At 42.9% G+C, this 17888-nt stretch overlaps 1 protein-coding gene across 3 annotated transcripts; it reads left to right on the top strand.

Moving 5' to 3' along the window:
* Positions 1–13524: 13524 nt before the first annotated feature.
* On the top strand, positions 13525–17503 carry LOC136538638 (LOB domain-containing protein 36-like). 3 transcript variants are annotated; one of them, XM_066530603.1, is made up of 3 exons: positions 13525–13774; positions 13976–15100; positions 16957–17503. In XM_066530603.1, the coding sequence occupies exon 2, from the start codon at positions 14036–14038 to the stop codon at positions 14924–14926; it is 891 nt and encodes a 296-aa protein (XP_066386700.1). In that variant the 5' UTR covers positions 13525–13774; positions 13976–14035; the 3' UTR covers positions 14927–15100; positions 16957–17503. The 3 variants fall into 3 exon arrangements, with proteins under 3 accessions (XP_066386700.1, XP_066386699.1, XP_066386698.1); XM_066530602.1 differs by having other exon boundaries at positions 13967–15100; XM_066530601.1 differs by lacking the exon at positions 13525–13774 and having other exon boundaries at positions 13793–15100.
* The last annotated feature ends 385 nt before the right edge of the window (positions 17504–17888 follow it).

The raw sequence follows: 17888 nt of genomic DNA, 5'->3' as shown, positions 1-17888 counted from the left end.
AGCAAGTTGATCAATAGAGAGCTACCACCCAAGAGGTAAGAGCAGATGATCAAGCAATGTTAGCAGGACTACAGGAGCAGCTGGAGGCCACCCGTGCCGAGGCGTTTATAGCTACGCGCCAGCGTATCCTAGCAAACAATCATGTAGCTATGGCAGAAGCAGAATGAGATAGGACCCACGCCATGAGCGTCTAGCGGGACCATGTTGAGAGGGACTTGCAGCAGCAGCTTGCACAGACCCAGCATGTAGTGATGGATCTTTAGCATGAGGTGCATTATCTAAACAACCAACTGCACCCAATCCTTGACGAGGAAGAAGAAGATCTAGAAATGTTAGTTGAAGATGATGGCTGGGACGAAGAAGAAGTGGAGCCAGAGAATGAGGATGATCCTATCTCCGACCTCAACCGCGATCATAATGAAGATTAGAATCACATAGTGACTAGTTAAAGCGCTAGATATATCCCTGCTATTTATGTAATGGACTTGTAGTTGAAGTTTGGTAATTGTGATTTGACTTTCATGTAATATTGGTACTTCGCATGTTATTTCACGTTGGATTATGACTTGTATGTTAATGCGATGCGAGCCAATGAATGATCAAATTGGTGATGTCATGTTGCGAGAATAAATTATTATGCCTCTGTTTTATTGTATGAATTTAAGATTCTCTCCAGTAATTTCAGTTTGGCATGAATATACAATTCATCTGCAATCTCTTGACATCATCTAATAATCAATTATTGTTGCAACTTTGTAGATGACTCGCACTTGTGCTGGAGCAGGCAACATCCAAGAGGGCAATGACGGTGACTTACCACCACTGCCACCACTGTCTACTAATGAGTTCTTTGCACAATTCCTGGGAAGTCAGAGAACTATGGAGGAAACCCTGCGCCTCATTACGCAGAACACGGCTCGCGCCCACCAGCAACAACAGGGGCCTAAGTCAAATTAGTACAACACTTTCAAGGATTTCCTGGACACCAAGCCTCCTATCTTCAAGATGGCTGAGGAACCGCTCTAGGCAGATGAATGGCTCAACACTATTGAGCAAAAGTTCCATCTACTAAGGGTCACGGAACATTAGAAGGCAGAATATGCATCCCATCAGCTATAGGGACTGGCTAGGATATGGTGGACCCATTTCCTGTCCTCTCTACCTGCCAATGCATAGGTCACATGGGAGTAGTTCAAGTTAGCCTTTAGGGGACATCACATTCCCCCAGAGCTGATGCACATGAAGGCAGCTGAGTTTATGCGACTCACACAAGGGACCAAGACCCTTACTGAGTACATGCATGCATTCAACAATATGTCCCGTTATGCCCTAGGTTTTGTTGATACAGAAGAAAAGAAGATAGAAAGCTTCAAGAGAGGTCTTGGCATGAAGTTGATGAAAACTATGACCAACTCAAGGTGCACCACATACAATGAGTTCATTAGTGATGCCTTGACTCAGGAAAACCACAACAATCTACATGCGGTAGCAAAGGGTCACAAGAGGGCAGCTGAGGTAGGCGCCTCAGGGTCTTCTCAGTCTAGAGTTCTAGTGCAGCTAGGCCACAGTTTAGACCACCAGTGCCCAAGTTCAAGCCTCCTCCACCAAAAGCTTAGACCAACCGACCTCAAAAGGTGTTTCATAAGGTGTTCACCATTGTCTTACCCAAGGGGAATGGAGGGCAAGGAAGCTCAGTAGGACCCAAGAGCAATCAACCATGCTTCAACTATAATCAAGTGGGTCACTAGGCCAAGGAATGCCCCCATCCTAAGAAGAACAATAATCAAAACCAGGGAAATTAGAGATAGGCAAATCCTAAGGCACGTCCTGGTTACAAGCACTACACCACTATTGAAGAGGTTCCTGGGGAAGAGGTTGTCACTGCTGGTATGTTTCTTGTTAACAAATATTCCACCATTGTTTTATTTGATTCTAGAGCTTCTCATTCATTTATGAGCCAAGCATTTACATCTAGAAATGATCAGAAAGTAATTGAGGTAAATTAGGGTGGTTATAGCATAAGTTCAGCTAGGGCTACTATCTCTACAAATAAGATGGTCAGAAATGTGCTCATCTCTATACAAGAGAGAGAGTACATGATGGATCTGATAGTATTGCCTGGATTATCTATAGATGTGATCTTAGGCATGAAATGGATGAGCAATCATGGGGTTCTCATTGACACTAGCACTCGTACAATTATGTTGAGAGAACCCAAGGGAGGTAATGCTTTTCTAGTACCACTTTCCTAAAATTTTGAACTCCAAAACTTGTCTTGTGCTATCCAAGCCACCACCCTTTGTGATATCCTAGTGGCTTGTGAGTTTCCTGATGTATTCCTAGATGAGTTACCAGGTTTACCACCTGATAGAGATGTGGAATTTAAGATTGAGTTAGTGCCAGGTACAACACCTATCTCAAGAAGGCCCTATAGGATGCCATCAAATGAGTTAGCTGAACTTAAAATTCAGTTACAAGAACTGTTGGACAAAGGTCTCATTCAACCTAGTTCATCTCCATGGGGATGTCCAGCATTATTTGTAAAGAATAAGGACAAGTCTTTGAGAATGTGTGTGGATTATAGGCCACTAAATGTTGTGACCATCAAAAACAAACATCCTTTGCCTCGTATCGATATCTTGTTCGATCAATTGGCAAAAGCAAAGGTATTCTCCAAGATTGACTTGAGGTCAGGCTATCATTAGATAAAGATCAGGCCAGAGGATATACCTAAAACAACTTTCTCCACTCAGTATGGCTTATACGAGTATTTGTTCATGTCTTTCGAACTAATGAATGCTCCTGCCTACTTTATGTACTTGATGAATTCGGTATTCATGTCTGAGCTCAACAAGTTCGTGGTTGTGTTTATCAATGATATCTTGATTTATTCAGAGAATGAGGCAGATCATGCAGAGCATCTAAGAATTGTTTTGTCCAGATTGAGGGAGCATAAGTTATATCCCAAGTTTAGCAAATGTGAATTTTGGTTGAGCAAAGTACCTTTCTTGGGTCACATCTTATCAAGAGATGGAATATCTGTAGACCCATCTAAAGTACAAGAGGTCAAGGATTGGAAGGCCCCGACTTTGGTTCATGAAGTTCAGAGTTTTCTAGGGTTGGCGGGTTACTATCATCGTTTCATTCCAGATTTCTCCAAGATAGCTAAATCTATGACTAGACTCCTTTAGAAAGATGAAAAGTTTAGTTGGACACCAGAGTGTGAAGCAGCTTTTCACACCCTAAGGACCCTGTTAACTATAGCTCCTGTTTTAGCACAACCCAACATTAAAAAACCTTTTGATGTGTTCTGTGATGCATTGGGTATATGTTTGGGGTGTGTGCTCATGCAAGAAGGAAGAGTTATTGCCTATGCTTCTTGGCAGTTGAGAAAACATGAAGTCAACTACCCTATGCATGATTTAGAGCTTGTAGCAGTTGTTCATGCATTAAAGATATGGAGATATTATTTGTTGGGCAACGTATGTCACATATACACTGACCACAAAAGTCTCAAATATATCTTCACTCAACCTAAGCTGAACATGAGACAACGAAGATGGTTAGAACTGATAAAGGACTACAATTTGGAAGTGCACTACCATCTAGGAAAGGTCAATGTTGTAGCAGATGCACTTAGTTAGAAGACTCATTGCAATACTTTGGAAGCATTGTTAGAAGATGGATTTAATTTGTTACATTCGGTTGTGCTACACAATATCACTATCAGTTGTTTACTTGAGAGCAAAATCATAGAACTACAAAAGACAGATGTAGGTATATTTCACATCAAGAGAAAGATGCAAGAGCAAGAAACTAAGTATTTTAGATTAAATGAAAGAGGTGTGCTATGGTTTGAGGACCAACTTGTGGTACCAAAAGACCGTGAGCTTAGAAATCAAATTTTAGATTAAGCTCATTCATCCAAGTTGTCTATCCACCTAGGTAGTAGCAAAATGTATCAAGATTTGAAAACCCGTTTTTGGTGGACCAAGATGAAGAAAGAGATCGCCACCTATGTCATGAGGTGTGATAATTGCAGTAGAGTAAAGGCCATTCATTTGAAATCTACCGGATTACTTCAGCCATTGCCTATTCTGGGCTGGAAATGGGAAGAAATAAGTATGGACTTTATCACATGCCTTCCAATGACACAGCAAGGTCACGATTCCATATGGGTCATTATAGATCGCCTCACCAAGTCAGCACATTTTATACTGGTGAACACAAGGTATCTAGCTAGGAAGTACGCTGAGTTGTACATTTCTCAGATTGTGAGACTATATGAAATACCCAGGACCATAATCTTAGATTGGGGACCATAGTTTATAGCTCGTTTCTGGGAACACTTGCACCAAGCCTTGGGAACTAAACTGATTAAAAGTTCAGCATACCATCCACAAACTTCTGGACAAACAGAGTGAGCAAACCAAATACTAGAAGATTTGCAGAGAGCTTATGTTATATCTTCTAAGGGTTCATGGGAGAGATGGCTATCTTTAGCTAAGTTCTCCTACAACAACAGTTATCAAGCAAGCATCAAGATGGCTCCTTTTGAAGCCTTGTACAATAGGAAATGTAGAACTCCTTTGAATTGGATTGAGCCCGGTGAAAGAAGATACTTTAGCATTGACTTTGTCACTGAAGTTGAAGAGCAAGTGTGCATTATCCAACAACATATGAAAGCAGCTCAGTCAAGACAAAAGAGTTATGCTGATAAAAGAAGAAGACCATTGACTTTTGAAGTGGGATACTATGTATACTTGAAAGTGTCACCCATGAAAGGAGTACAGAGATTTGGAGTGAAAAGAAAGCTTGCGCCTAGATATGTAGGGCCATACAAGATTACTAGAAGGAAAGAGAATGACGCTTACAAGTTGCAACTTCCTCTAGATATGAGTGCAATATTCGATGTCTTCCATGTTTCTAAGTTGAAGAGATATCTTCGTATACCTGAGGAAGCCATTGCACCCACCAACATTGAGCTCCAATCGGATTTGACCTACGAAGAGAAACCAATCCAAGTGTTAGAAGAGATGGAAAGAGTAACATGGAGTAAGATCATTAAGTTCTACAAGGTGGTGTGGAATAATCACAGTGAACAAGATGCCACGTGGGAACGAGAGGATTACTTATGTGAGGTTTCTCCCACCTTTTTCCAAGAATGGTAGGTCTTGCAAATCTTGAGATAAGATTTCTGTAAGGGGGAGGGGTTGTAACACCCTAGGTGTTAGGCTTGCATAATTTCACTTGCATTGCATGAGCATAATCATCAAGCATTCATATATAAGCTTTTACATGTGAAACGTACAACTGAAACATGTGAAACATGCCATGTTATTTTATGTTTCCATGTGTATGCTTATGATCATGTGTGAATAAGTGTAAATGGTTAATGTTGGTCACTAAAGCACCTTAGCTACACTTAGGATGACTAATGAAACAATGTTCATGTAGATCACTTTATCTAATTAAGCTCCTAAGTGGTGATATGCTTGTTGACCTAGGAAGCATTATATGTAACCAATGTATGAAATGCTTGTGTGACCTTAGAAATACCTTAAACATGTTTAGAATGTCACTATGAACAACTTTGGTATTCATGACTAGGGCTAATTTGGTCTCAAAGTCATAGTTGTAGTGTAAGTCATCATTTGAAAGTGATATGTTTGACCTAGGTTGAACTATGTCATAGAGTCCTTGCATGGCAAAGCACCCTTAAGCAAAGTTGTAGTATTTGAGTAGAGCAACAACTTTTATTTTTGGGTCATGAGCTAATTCATAGCCTGTTCGGTTGGCTGGTTCATATCGTTGCTGGTTCATGAAGAAGTACTACTGGCTGGTTTGTGTGAGAGAAAAATACTGTTCCGACTAAAAATTTACGATCATTTATGACAAGCCACAGCCAAATGAACAGGCTATCAGTGCCTAGCTTGGTCATTTAGTGCTCACAAAAATCAGCAAAACACAATTTTTCCAAAACTAGAAATTTTCTAAGTCATGATGAGTTTATAGTTTGACGTGCTTGACTTTGTGCTGATGTATCTTCCTAACCATTGAGAATTAGACTTTGATCACTTAAGCAAAGTTGGAGCTGGTATGTAGATCTCCAACTTTTATTAAGGAATTCCTCGCTAACTCGACACCGTTTGGGATTTAGAAGGGATTGAAATAGCGTCGTTAGGTCTGAATTCAGACTCTGATGGATGCCGCGTCGTGCGCTGTGGTGGCCGACCAGGCTCAACTTCTGGTCGTCACGTGGCCGCCGCTGGCCGGCATCGAGCCCTTGCCATGGTGTGCTGGTGATCGCTTAAGGAGAGCCCGCGCGCCTCATTTCACACTCACGCACTCACTCTCCCTCTCCACTACCCTCTCTCGCTCTCATCGTGGAGAACCGAGCGTCGTCGAGCAACCAAGATGCTCTGCCATCACCTAGCGCCCGCTCCACCACACCATTACTGCCTCCATCTAGCCAGTAGCTTCACTGTGTTCCCCTCTACCTCCTCGATGCGTTTGCAGTGCCAGACGAGCTACGGTGAGGGCAAAATCATCGTTCCCGTCCTCGCCGGAGAGCTCAACTTCCCTGGCTGCCTCCACGGCGAGCTTGCCGCTACTTGGCTCGCATGCACATTGCTCTTATTTCCACATGTTAGAGCTTGGTCAAGGTGTAGACTAGTTAGTGGCATGACGTCACCACGAATGGATGCCTCACCGGTGCAGAACATGACGTGTAGCGCCATCGCGCTCCAACTGCTGCACCACCGCGCTTGTGGACACCCTCACCGGTGCTTCCACCCAAACCCTAGATAGACTAGATAGGTTTGAGTCATCACTATGGTGCTCATGCTCTCCTCGCCTAGACTTGCCATGGCCGGAGACGGTCGACGCACCTCCACGCAGCGCCGCTATGCCGCTATGGCCGGTGACGAGCATGCTCTGTTGCATTTGTGCTGCCACCACCTATGTCAGTCGATGTGGCTCTGTGAGTAGATCACATAGGTGAAGTTGTAGAATTTCATAAGCTTTCTAGAATGTCCCCAACCATATCATTCCGATGTGTATAACTCCAGTTATGGTTAAAAAAGTAGTTGTTGTTTTGTAGTTCAGAAAATAAATTGCAGAAGTGTTTTCTGAAGTAATAGAGATGAGATATACACCTACTCTATAGAATATGATGCACTTGTTAGTACCTTAATACCATGCTATTGAAAATACTTACGAAGATGCATTCATCACATTTTATCATATTATACGTGTCATCATACATGCATTCGCGATATCTTATTCCATGCTCATGCATATAGGATCAACCAAGGAGATAACGTTGCTGGAATTCAACGAAGAAGAGGAAGGGGATCAGCAGGAGACTCCTCAAACCACAGCTCTAGGAGAAGAGGAGCAGACTCCCAAAGAGCTCCCTGAGTGCCTAGATCACCGACCCACCTCTTTCCTCAACGGTAAGCCCTAGAGCATTCTAAGTCTCCCATTGTTTTATAAAATACTACTTGAGTCCTTTATGTTTGATACATTAGGTTATAAGAGTTGGTTGGAAACACTTGATGCATAGAACCACCTTGTCTAGTTACATATACCTTTAACCCTATGTAGGTCCAGGTTCGAATATATGCTTAGCCATGCTTAGACCGGTAGAAGTCGGGTGATTTCCTGTCACCTACGAGATATAGGTGGATACTGAAGCATGGTTGGCTATATTTGCTATCGTGGAAAAAAACTATGGGTAATGTAAATGGAGGCCGGGTGGAGTCTATGTGTAGGTTGACTCATATGATTCCGTCTGTGCCGATTAAGGACCGTACCGTTGTTGGCGCTTCTGACAAGATTGAACGCATGCCTATCACTTAGCTGGCCGGATAACTCATTTCGACCGCAAAGCTAAGTAGCTCAACTCAAGTCAGGCCCCGCTCTATAAAAGTGCGCACTCTGGATGGTTGTAAGGATGTGCGGGGAGCCAGACGTGAGCCCAAGGGTAGGCCGGGCCTAAATGTCCTGGCAGCTGGTTGTCCCTGATTGTGCGGTGCTAGGTGAACCCATGAAATGTGGACTTGAGTTGTACCAAAGGTGACCTAAGGTGACCGTTGATCTAGTCTGTCTGTGTTTGTGTTAGGAATAAATTCCCAGCTGGTTGAAATCGATTCGAATCGCCGTCTCTCCCGGACAGTGAGAAACTTGGCTAGTCCCAACATCATAGTAATTGTATTATGAAATATGATGGTTCGGATAAATATGGAAATTACTACACTTGCTATGGTTACTATTGCATGTTATCAAATGATATGCCATATGTTTGGCACATGATAGTTGCTAATCTAGAGATGAATAGCTATAATTACTTGATGACCAAAGTATAATTGTATAACTAAGTTAATCGCTTTTATGCAAAAAGTTGTCAAGCTACCTCCACTTATAAAGCCTTGCATAATCCTTGGAGTCAATTTATTTCTAGTTTATGATGGGTAAGTCTAGCTGAGTATCTTCTCGTACTCAGGGTTTTATTCCCATTATTGCAGATGGTATAGTCTATCACGGCTATTGCAAGAACTGCTTCTATCCCACCGTGGATGAGGACTAAGCCTTGGGCAGGCATCTTTAATAATCCCTCTTACATGCTTTTGTGGATTGTGATCATGCATTGGCACTATATTTGAACTATGTTGACAAATGCTAGTTTCGAACTTTAATCTACTTCCGCTACTATCTATCGAACTTAATTTGTAATAACTCTATTTCATACTCTAATGAATGAATTGTATCTGTGAACTTTATGTAACATGTGACATGTATGTTGAATCATATACGATCTTGGTTGTATGTGGATTGTTTATCGAGACCCATCGTGGTACTCGACGGACTACCAGGTTTATATGGGCTCAAGTATGACAGTGCGACCACTTACGGCTGCCATTGTACTTGTGCTCTTATAAATTGATAGGTTCTGTGACATTTCTTATGATTTTAGTGTAGTCATTTAGCAAGACAACTAGATCATCATAGAAGGTGATTCAAATTCTTCATCATTATCACTACCATTTTCATCACCACTACTATCATCATCATTTTGTACCTTTCGAATCACCCTTGGCCATAAGGACATAGGTGTGTAGAGGATGAGGGTGGTGGCGGCGGTGAAGGTAGTGACTTCCCAATCACAAGAGCGGACACCTTCTCCTTCTCATTATCACTTTCACCATCAGATGAGCCACTTATGATTCAATGTCCAGTGAGCCAATCACTAACAATATAAGCCTTGTCGTTCTTCTTCTTGTGATATTCTTTCTTTTGTATGGCTTATTTTTCTTCTTCTCATCATCATCATCACTTGAGTCATCTTTCTTATACTGTACTTCTTCTTGTACTCAGTCTTTCTTGAGCTTGGGGCATTGATGAGCTAGATGACTAAGTTCTCCACAATTATAGCAATCTATTTCGGAGATGGGATTCCTCTTGCTACTAGTGAAGAATTTCTTCTTCTTTCCATCAAACTTGACACCATTCTTGTTGAACTTTTTGAGCATCTTGGTGGTTCTTCTCACCATGAGAGCAAGGCTTGCATCATCGATCTCATCATCACTTGAGCTATCATGATCAACTTTGCTTTGCCCCTCTTCTCTTAGCTAGCCTTGAATGCCAAATCTTTCTTCTTGGTGGAAGAAGAGCCATCTTGTGGAGTGATGTGCATGTACATATCATGTGCATTGATCTTCTCTAATATTTGAGTTGGCATAGCGGTGGAAATATCACCTTGATGAAGCACCATCACAATATGCCCATACTTATCAATGGAGAGGACACTCAAGATCTTTCTCACAACATCGGATGGTTGCATTTGAGTGAGTCCAAGCCCATTGACCTCCTCTACAAGAACATTCAAGTGAGAATACATTTCATTAGCACATTCATTAGGAAGCATCTCAAATGAATTTAGCTTTTTGATCACAAGGTGATAGCGTTCCTCATGCTCACTCTTAGTTCCCTCATGGAGCGCACAAATGTTCGACCATAGTGCATGGGTGTCTTTGTGGTTTTGCACATGGTTAAAGACATCCTTGCAAAGGCCTTTAAAGAGGGTGTTTTTGGCATTTGCATTCCACTTCTCGTAATTTGCCTCATCACCAACAGGGTTGGAGGGGTCCTTAGGTTTTGAGAGGCCTTATGTGGCGACTCTAAGCACTCCAACATCTATAGCCTCTAGGTACGCCTCCATGAGAATTTTCCAATAAGGAAAATCATCTTCTTCGAAGAAAGGAGGGGGTCCATCATGTGGGACATCTTGCTCTAGGTGATTAAGCCTAATTTAGGAGCACTCTGCTCTGATACCAATTCAAAGGATCAAGATGCCTAAGAGGGGGGTGAATTAGGGCTAATCTAAAATTTCTTGCAATAATTAAGCCCTACACTTAGCCTATTTCACCCCTAGTGCCTAAATGTGTTCTCTATTGATCTACCACACAAAAGTTTTGCACCATAGGTTCTAATCCTACTCTAGCATGGCAATTCTAAGAATGTAAAGATATGAATTGAATTGCTCAAAGTAAAGAGAGGAAGAGGAACACGTCGATGTTTTTCTGAGGTGATCACCAAGCTTCAACAAGCTTCAAATCACCACCAAGCCATCTAGGTGATGGTGATCACCAAGAGTAACAAGCATGAACTCTCACTTGACCTAACCAAGCCTAATGAGAAGAGTGGAGGCACACTTGCTACTATCTATGCACTAATGAGGTCCTTAATCTTGGATTAGCAAATCTCAATCACCCCACTAGGCTCTTGCTCTCCCTTGCACTCCAAATGGTTTCCTCAGCTAAACAAATGGGAAAGAGAGTCTAAATGCATGAGATGGAGGGGTATAAATGGCCCCAAGCCAAGGAACTAGCCGTTACCGTCCAATTCAGCAAAGTCGGGGTCACCAGACAGCAAGGTGACACACCACCACCCCCTGTCCGGTGCCACCCCAATAGCTAGTTTTGAACTAGCCATTACTGGGCTGGCATCGCCACCATAGGGGCGATGGCGCGGCATTGCCACCATAGGGGCGGTGGCAGCGCCACCCTAGGGGCAGTGACCAAGTCCTCGAAACACCCCTCTCTAGATAAAAATGGCGGTGGCACCACCACCATAGGGGTAGTGCCCTGTCTAGTGCCACCATGGCCTGGGGTGCTCCCTAGAAAATAGTGGCGGGGGCACCGCCACCCTAGCCTCTAGATAAAAGGGGCGGTGGTACCGCCACCCTAATGGTGGTGACCAGATGACCAGGGCGGTGCACACCGCCCTGTTCGCTGCCACCAATAGTGCAGCGCTCCGTTTCAATTCCCGATTAGAACGGTTTCCAACTTTCGATGATCTTGGGCTTCCTCTGAGCTACCTAGCACTAAATTTAACAAATATGCACCACATCAAAGGAAAAAGAAAGTCCTAAAATTAATTTAAGTGTCTCTCCACGCCAAACGACACTTAGAACTAGTTCGTCCTTAACCTTGTCGTCCATCCTTTGAAAACCGAAACAATTTCCATCGACAGGGGCATGAAAATCATAATTGCCCAATCAATCACTATTACCATGACCTAACTTTAATTGCCTCTGCAAAACACACGTTAGTCACAGTAATCTTGTGTAGTCATTAATCACCGAAACCCAACTAGGGGCCTAGATGCTTTCACAATGCACAACCATTCTCTCACCTCTTAGTTGGAAATGAATATTTCAACGAGTGTGGTGTCTTCAAGCAAATTAACACATTACTAGATAGCCAATTGCATTCTTTTCGGTGTCCACTGGCAACATGACATCACTTTTAGTGTCTCATAGCATTTTTTCCAAATGCAAAAGGATGACATCATACACTTTGTTACAAGTGACTCTGTGGCATAATAGTGGGAGAGGCTTGCGGTAGGCAAGAGGTCTTCAGTTTGAATTTAGGAACCTGCACACGCAAATATTTTGTGTGAAATATTATTGGACATGTGACTTCTCCTAGGAATATTTTTCAATTTTTATGTCTGATTTACTAGAAATTAGTTTTAAAAGATGGCTACATTATCAATCGTCGCTAGAAATTGATTTTTAGGGGCACCTAGGAATATGGCGCTCTTTGAGTAGAGGCATGTGGAAAAAAATGCCTCTACAAATCAATTGTAACCACGACAACATCCTTTGTGTAGTGGTGTTAATGGATAGTAGAAGAGAGAATGAGGCTTAAAGAAATGGTAAACATAAAGGCACTAGTTTGCTTCTCTTATAATCCATACTTTTCAGTTTATTTTTTTCAGTCCGGAACAGTGTTTTTCTCTCACAACAAATCAGCCTGAAACAGTGTTTCAGCTTATTTTTTCAGCGAAGCGAACGGGACCAAAGTTTTTTTCCTAATAAGTGAGGTAGTCCTCGTTGTCCCCACACAGTTGTCTCTCATCATTTTACCACTTGGTTGAGGTAGACTAATATATATAGTCAGGATTACTAATTAGGGCAAATCGGCACAAGTAGTGGCACTGGGCAGCTTCAAGGATGAACTCCGGTCTTGGGGACATGTCCAAACAACTTCAAATTGTTCAACATAGTCTTCTATAATGTTGTTTCTCTTTTGTCCGTACCTGGCTACCTCTAATATATATTGTATTGCACAAAATCTTTGGATGTAAAACCTTACTTATGTGTCAATCCATTTAATGGCAAGGTTTAGCTCAGCTCTTAGCCTATCATGGCGCTCATAGGAGAAAAGTCAGCAAAGGCATGGGATGAGATCACGCCAATTCTAATGGTATGCAAGAATGGTACATGTAAGGTAAAAGCCAAGATTATTGGTCCAGTGGGCTTGCATATCAGAAAATTCAAACCATGCGTGTCAGACTAATACATATATGGGATAGAACAACAATTTTAAGCAGTATATAATAATCTTTTGTGAGCAAAAGCAACAACATGGAAAATAAACGATATATATAATTGGATATATGCCAACTTAATGCTATAAATATAAAAAAAACACTTCATATAGATGAGAAAATAGTTGTTTCGTCTGAAAATGATGTCACCAATAAACAATGATATTCCAAATCTAGCCCTGAAATTTATATTTTATTCATATAGAAATATAGAAACAAAGAAACATGTTACTCGCGATATTATTTGTATAGTTGTATCTCTTCGGTCTCTGAATAAATCAAATGCTAAAGTTATTCTAAGTTAAACCTTTTTTATGTTTGACAAAACTTATAGAAAAAAACACAAATATATATGGCATCAAATAATAAGTCTATCATGAAAATGTATTTTATGGTGTATCTAATAATACTAATAGTATCATAAATCTTGACGTCGTTCTTTTCTATAAATCCAATCAAATAATCTAGAAAAGTTTGACTTATTAAGACAACTTACTTAAAAATAGCGTCATTTGTTCACCGGGCTGTTGTGATTTAACTTCCACGATCAGTTCAGTTGAGTTGCCGGCCTATAAACTTGGTATTGTACGGCCAGCATTTTGAATGGCTAGTTCGTAACCTCAACTACCCCGGGCCCACACGTCCGTGTGGTCGATCCATCAGTCGGTCCTCTATTCCCCCTTCTTCCGTCTTCCCCACGAACGACCCCAGCTCCTGGAGCGCTCTGGACCGCCCAGAATTCCAGATCACGCATCTCTCTCTCACCGCGTCCGCCTCGCTCGCCGCCCCTGCCGCCTCCTGCACTGCCGCGCGCGCGTCGTGGAGAGTAGAGATCCCTCCGGCCATGAAGTGATCCCTTCTTCGTCGTCGTCCCTCGGTAAGACTCATGCGCGTGTGCGTGCCCTAGCGAGTCCCGCGGAATAATCCGTCCAAATCCCCCCCTCTCTTCCTTTCCTGGATCCATACGACATGCGGCGCCTCATGTTGGCTCATCGATCCGACACAGTGGTCAGGGCTCCATCGATCTCGATCGCCCCAGTACTCATTTCTACGTATATGTATGTCTCAGCGGATACAGGCGGAGGAGAAGGAGGAGGAATCGAAGGAGCCGTCCCGCTGGAGGCGGCGAGTCAGGACGATGTCGTCGTCTAACTCGCCTTGCGCCGCGTGCAAGCTGCTGCGGCGCAAGTGCACGCAGGGATGCGTCTTCGCGCCCTACTTCCCGCCCGACAACCCGGCCAAGTTCTCCAGCGTGCACCGCGTCTTCGGCGCCAGCAACGTCTCCAAGCTCCTCAACGAGATGCCGCAGGCGCAGCGGGAGGACGCCGTCAACTCGCTGGCGTACGAGGCCGAGGCGCGCCTCCGTGACCCCGTCTACGGCTGCGTCTCCTACATCTCCGTCCTGCAGCTCAGGATCAAGCAGGTCCGCGAGGAGCTCGCCGCCGCGCGCAAGGAGCTGGCGGGCTACATTGGGCCCGCGGCGTTCGCGCCTTTCGTCGCCGCGCCGCAGTACCACCACCACCAGTACGCCGCGGGCGGCGTGCCTCTTGCGGCGGCCACCGGCATGGGGCTCGCCGTCGGCGTCGGCGTCGGTGTCGGGCCGCAGCACGGTCACCACCATCCGCACCAGCAGCAGATCATGGTGCATCAGCACCAGCACCTCCACCACCACCAGCAGATGGCCGCTGCCGAGGCGCAGCAGCAGCTCGCTGCGGCCGTGGAGGTCGCGCGTGAGCAGCAGGATCTCATGATGCGGCAGGCCGCGGTCTACGCGCACGCCGTGCCCGGGAGCAGCGGCGGCGCCACGGTGGCCGTTGTGCCGCCCGACGCGGTGCCGTACGAGGGCGGCTTCCTCTTCCAGCAGCAGCAGCCACCGCCGTCGCAGGCGCAGACGGCCGTGGCGCTCACGTACCAGATGGAGCAGTCCCCGCCGCCGTCGTCCTCGGGCCAGTCTCACCCCGAGGTGTCGCAGCAGCAGAACACGGATGGCAGCGACGAGGGCAGCGGCGGTGTCGTGCCGCCGGCCTGATCTGATTCGTGCTTCCTCTAGCCTTTTCCTTTCTTTCTTGTTTGGTGTTCGTTCCTTGTTCGTTATGAATTTTTCCCGTTCCGTCGTCTTCATCATATGGCGTCGCGTCGGCATAGTCGATCTAGGATCCATGCACGCCTCCCGAAGGCAGGCTATAGCTGGATTCTTATCAAGGTATTCTTTTTACCACAAGTAGATATATCCTCCTCTTCCGATTATATTGACTATGGTGGCCTTCTCTGTTTGATTCTCTTTTGACTTTCTCGATCTTCGAAACTATTGTTTGTACATACAAATTAATTCTTTTGAACCAGCAGTGTGCATGAACAAAGAATACTAAAAGTATATGTTTTTATTAATCTTGTTAATCCTTATTAAAAATGTTCTAAGTCATAATAAGTCATTCTAGGTTTTTTCAAGATACATAGTTTTATTATCCTCGTATCTAGACATTAATGTATATCTAGGCGCATAGCAAAACATACACACCTACAATTTGGATTTGGAACTGAGGGAGTAGTAACGGAAACGTTCACTGTGTTAGCTTTATTAGCTGCTACGTACAGCTACTACTACCATTTTGTATCCCAAGCGAGCTTATTTAAATTCTTGAGCTGGAATCTTGCTAGTTGTTTGGGAGTGCTGTATATTTATTAATCTTACTAATTAACCAGCTGTAACGCTGATATATTCGTAGTGCTTGCAGAATGAACTAATGAAATTTATAGAGAAAAGTGATCCTTGAGTTGGTGAAAATTAATATTGCTCACCCATGTATACAGTAGTAGAGTGGTGTGGCTTAGCTTCATGAAATGACTATCCTGCCATGTTAATTAAGAAGTATACTAGCTAGTATATATAGGTGCTTGCATATGGAAAACTGATTGCTTGAGTTCATTGTCCATATTTTTTCATTGTGGATCAGAAAAGGCAATTTCCATCATTAATGTATATATATCTATGCATGTGTAACACACAAGTTAACACATGTGTTAAGTATGTTAGTCCTGATGTCGCTAGCTAGCAAAATGACCAAGCCAGCAATTGACTTAGATTACAAGAAATACTAGCTAGGCATGTGCAGCTAGATACATGTAAAATGAAATGTGCACGATCTAAGATATATTTTATTGGACTTCTTTAACACATTGTATTGCTAAAACTCAGTTGTCCACATTTTTAGCTCTTTGTAAAGTGTGTTCCCGTGGTAGAAAAATAGCTTAATTAAAAAGGATTGGCGTGGTTTGAAGGGCTGACAAAGTGAACAACCTGGTGGGTTTATGGTCATCCCTAAGTTGGGATTCTTGCCTTCTAGGGTGACCATGATGATCCCCGAAGGCTCGAGCCTACACCGCAGTGCTTATAGTTCTTTAGAAGCACCTCCAGGTCCTATGTATGATTCCCGGTGGGAACAAATTTATGCTGGTTAAAGTCGGGGTTTGTGAATTTTCTTGGCTAGGGAAGGTTGGTTGCTTTCTACCTTAAAAGCAATGCCTTTGGGGGGAGGGTCATACCCATGGTGAGTCAAGTTTTTTTTAATGATTGATCACTGAAATTAAAGGTGCAATGAATCTGCCTAGTTGTTCAGTAATAATATCTCTTGGTTGCTTAAACAGTTATTGATAGCAGTGCTAGCTAGTTACATTCACTAAGCATGACTTGAAAGACACAACAGTTTGATGCATGATTAGGAAACACAAGTAACCAACTCTTACATTTTTAATCTCTAGAGTCTAGATCACACGCAATGATCTTCTATGTTTGCACTTAATTTGTACATGCAAACCTATGACTCTTTTGTGTTCTGAACTTCTAGTGCATAAATTAAATATCCCTCTTTCTATCCTCCCCGCTGGACATCCTCCATGCATGTGCCGCAAGATTCGATGTGACAGTTACTATGCAAAATTTTTTGGCAACTAAACGGAGCCTTACTATAAGAATCATGAACATGATGTGTGAAACACTGTTTATCACCCATTGAATCACACTTGCTGACATATCATTCACCTGGAATTATGCCCTGTCAGGTTCCTCATGATCAGTTGCCTTTCTTCCTCAAGAGTTAGAGCCAAATAAATGCAAGACAGAAGGAGTGGTAGGAAATGGGGACAGATACTCATCATATGGATCAGTGTAACACAGAGAAATTAATGGTGGGATGGTGGAGAGATGGGGGTAGTAGAGGTAGACAGAAACAGCAGAGAGAAGCATGCATGGTGTGCTGCAGCGCAGGAGGGGAGCAGCAAATGGTGAAGTAAGATAGAGAAACAAAATGCATGCAAATAGCTTGCACTTTGCAGGAGGGAGCAGCAGGCATGATGAATAAAGAAATTAACACGAACAGGAGGAGCAGCTAAACATATATCTTCGTTCACTTGTGCATTTATTTGGTGTTGAACATATGTATCTTCTTTCTTCACCGCTCTTATTAGTATTCTTTTCACCTTTCCCTCTTTTTCTGGTTTCTCATATTGGTAAATTCTTTCTGCCGTCTTGCATTGTGTGTATAAAGAAATAGAATCTACATAAATGGATGATGGAGGCATGCATGGAGCTAGCTAGTCATCATTTTAATTATATTGAGTCATTATCGACTTCTTCTGAATTATTATACTATATATATATATATATATATATATATATATATATATATATATATATATATATATATATATATGTGCGGTAGCCTACATGCCTATGATAGGGCCATCTGGCTCACTTAGCTTCATCATTATATAAAATGAAATATGTTAGTGTCCTAACATATATTGTCCCATCAATTTATAACAGTTTTCAAGATGTGCCGTTATTTAATTCTTTGGAAGGATAGAAAAAAAAACAGTATGACAATTGTGTATATCTTTGATTGTTATTACTAATCATTCATGCTTTTGTTAAGTGGATCGCGTCGGTACACTTCCAGGAGCTTAAAGCTTACTTCCAGGAGTAACAATCTCTC

Source organism: Miscanthus floridulus, chromosome 2 (assembly GCF_019320115.1).
Source record: "Miscanthus floridulus cultivar M001 chromosome 2, ASM1932011v1, whole genome shotgun sequence".
Lineage (NCBI taxonomy): Eukaryota > Viridiplantae > Streptophyta > Magnoliopsida > Poales > Poaceae > Miscanthus > Miscanthus floridulus.
This window is presented reverse-complemented; position numbering and strand designations above follow the sequence as displayed.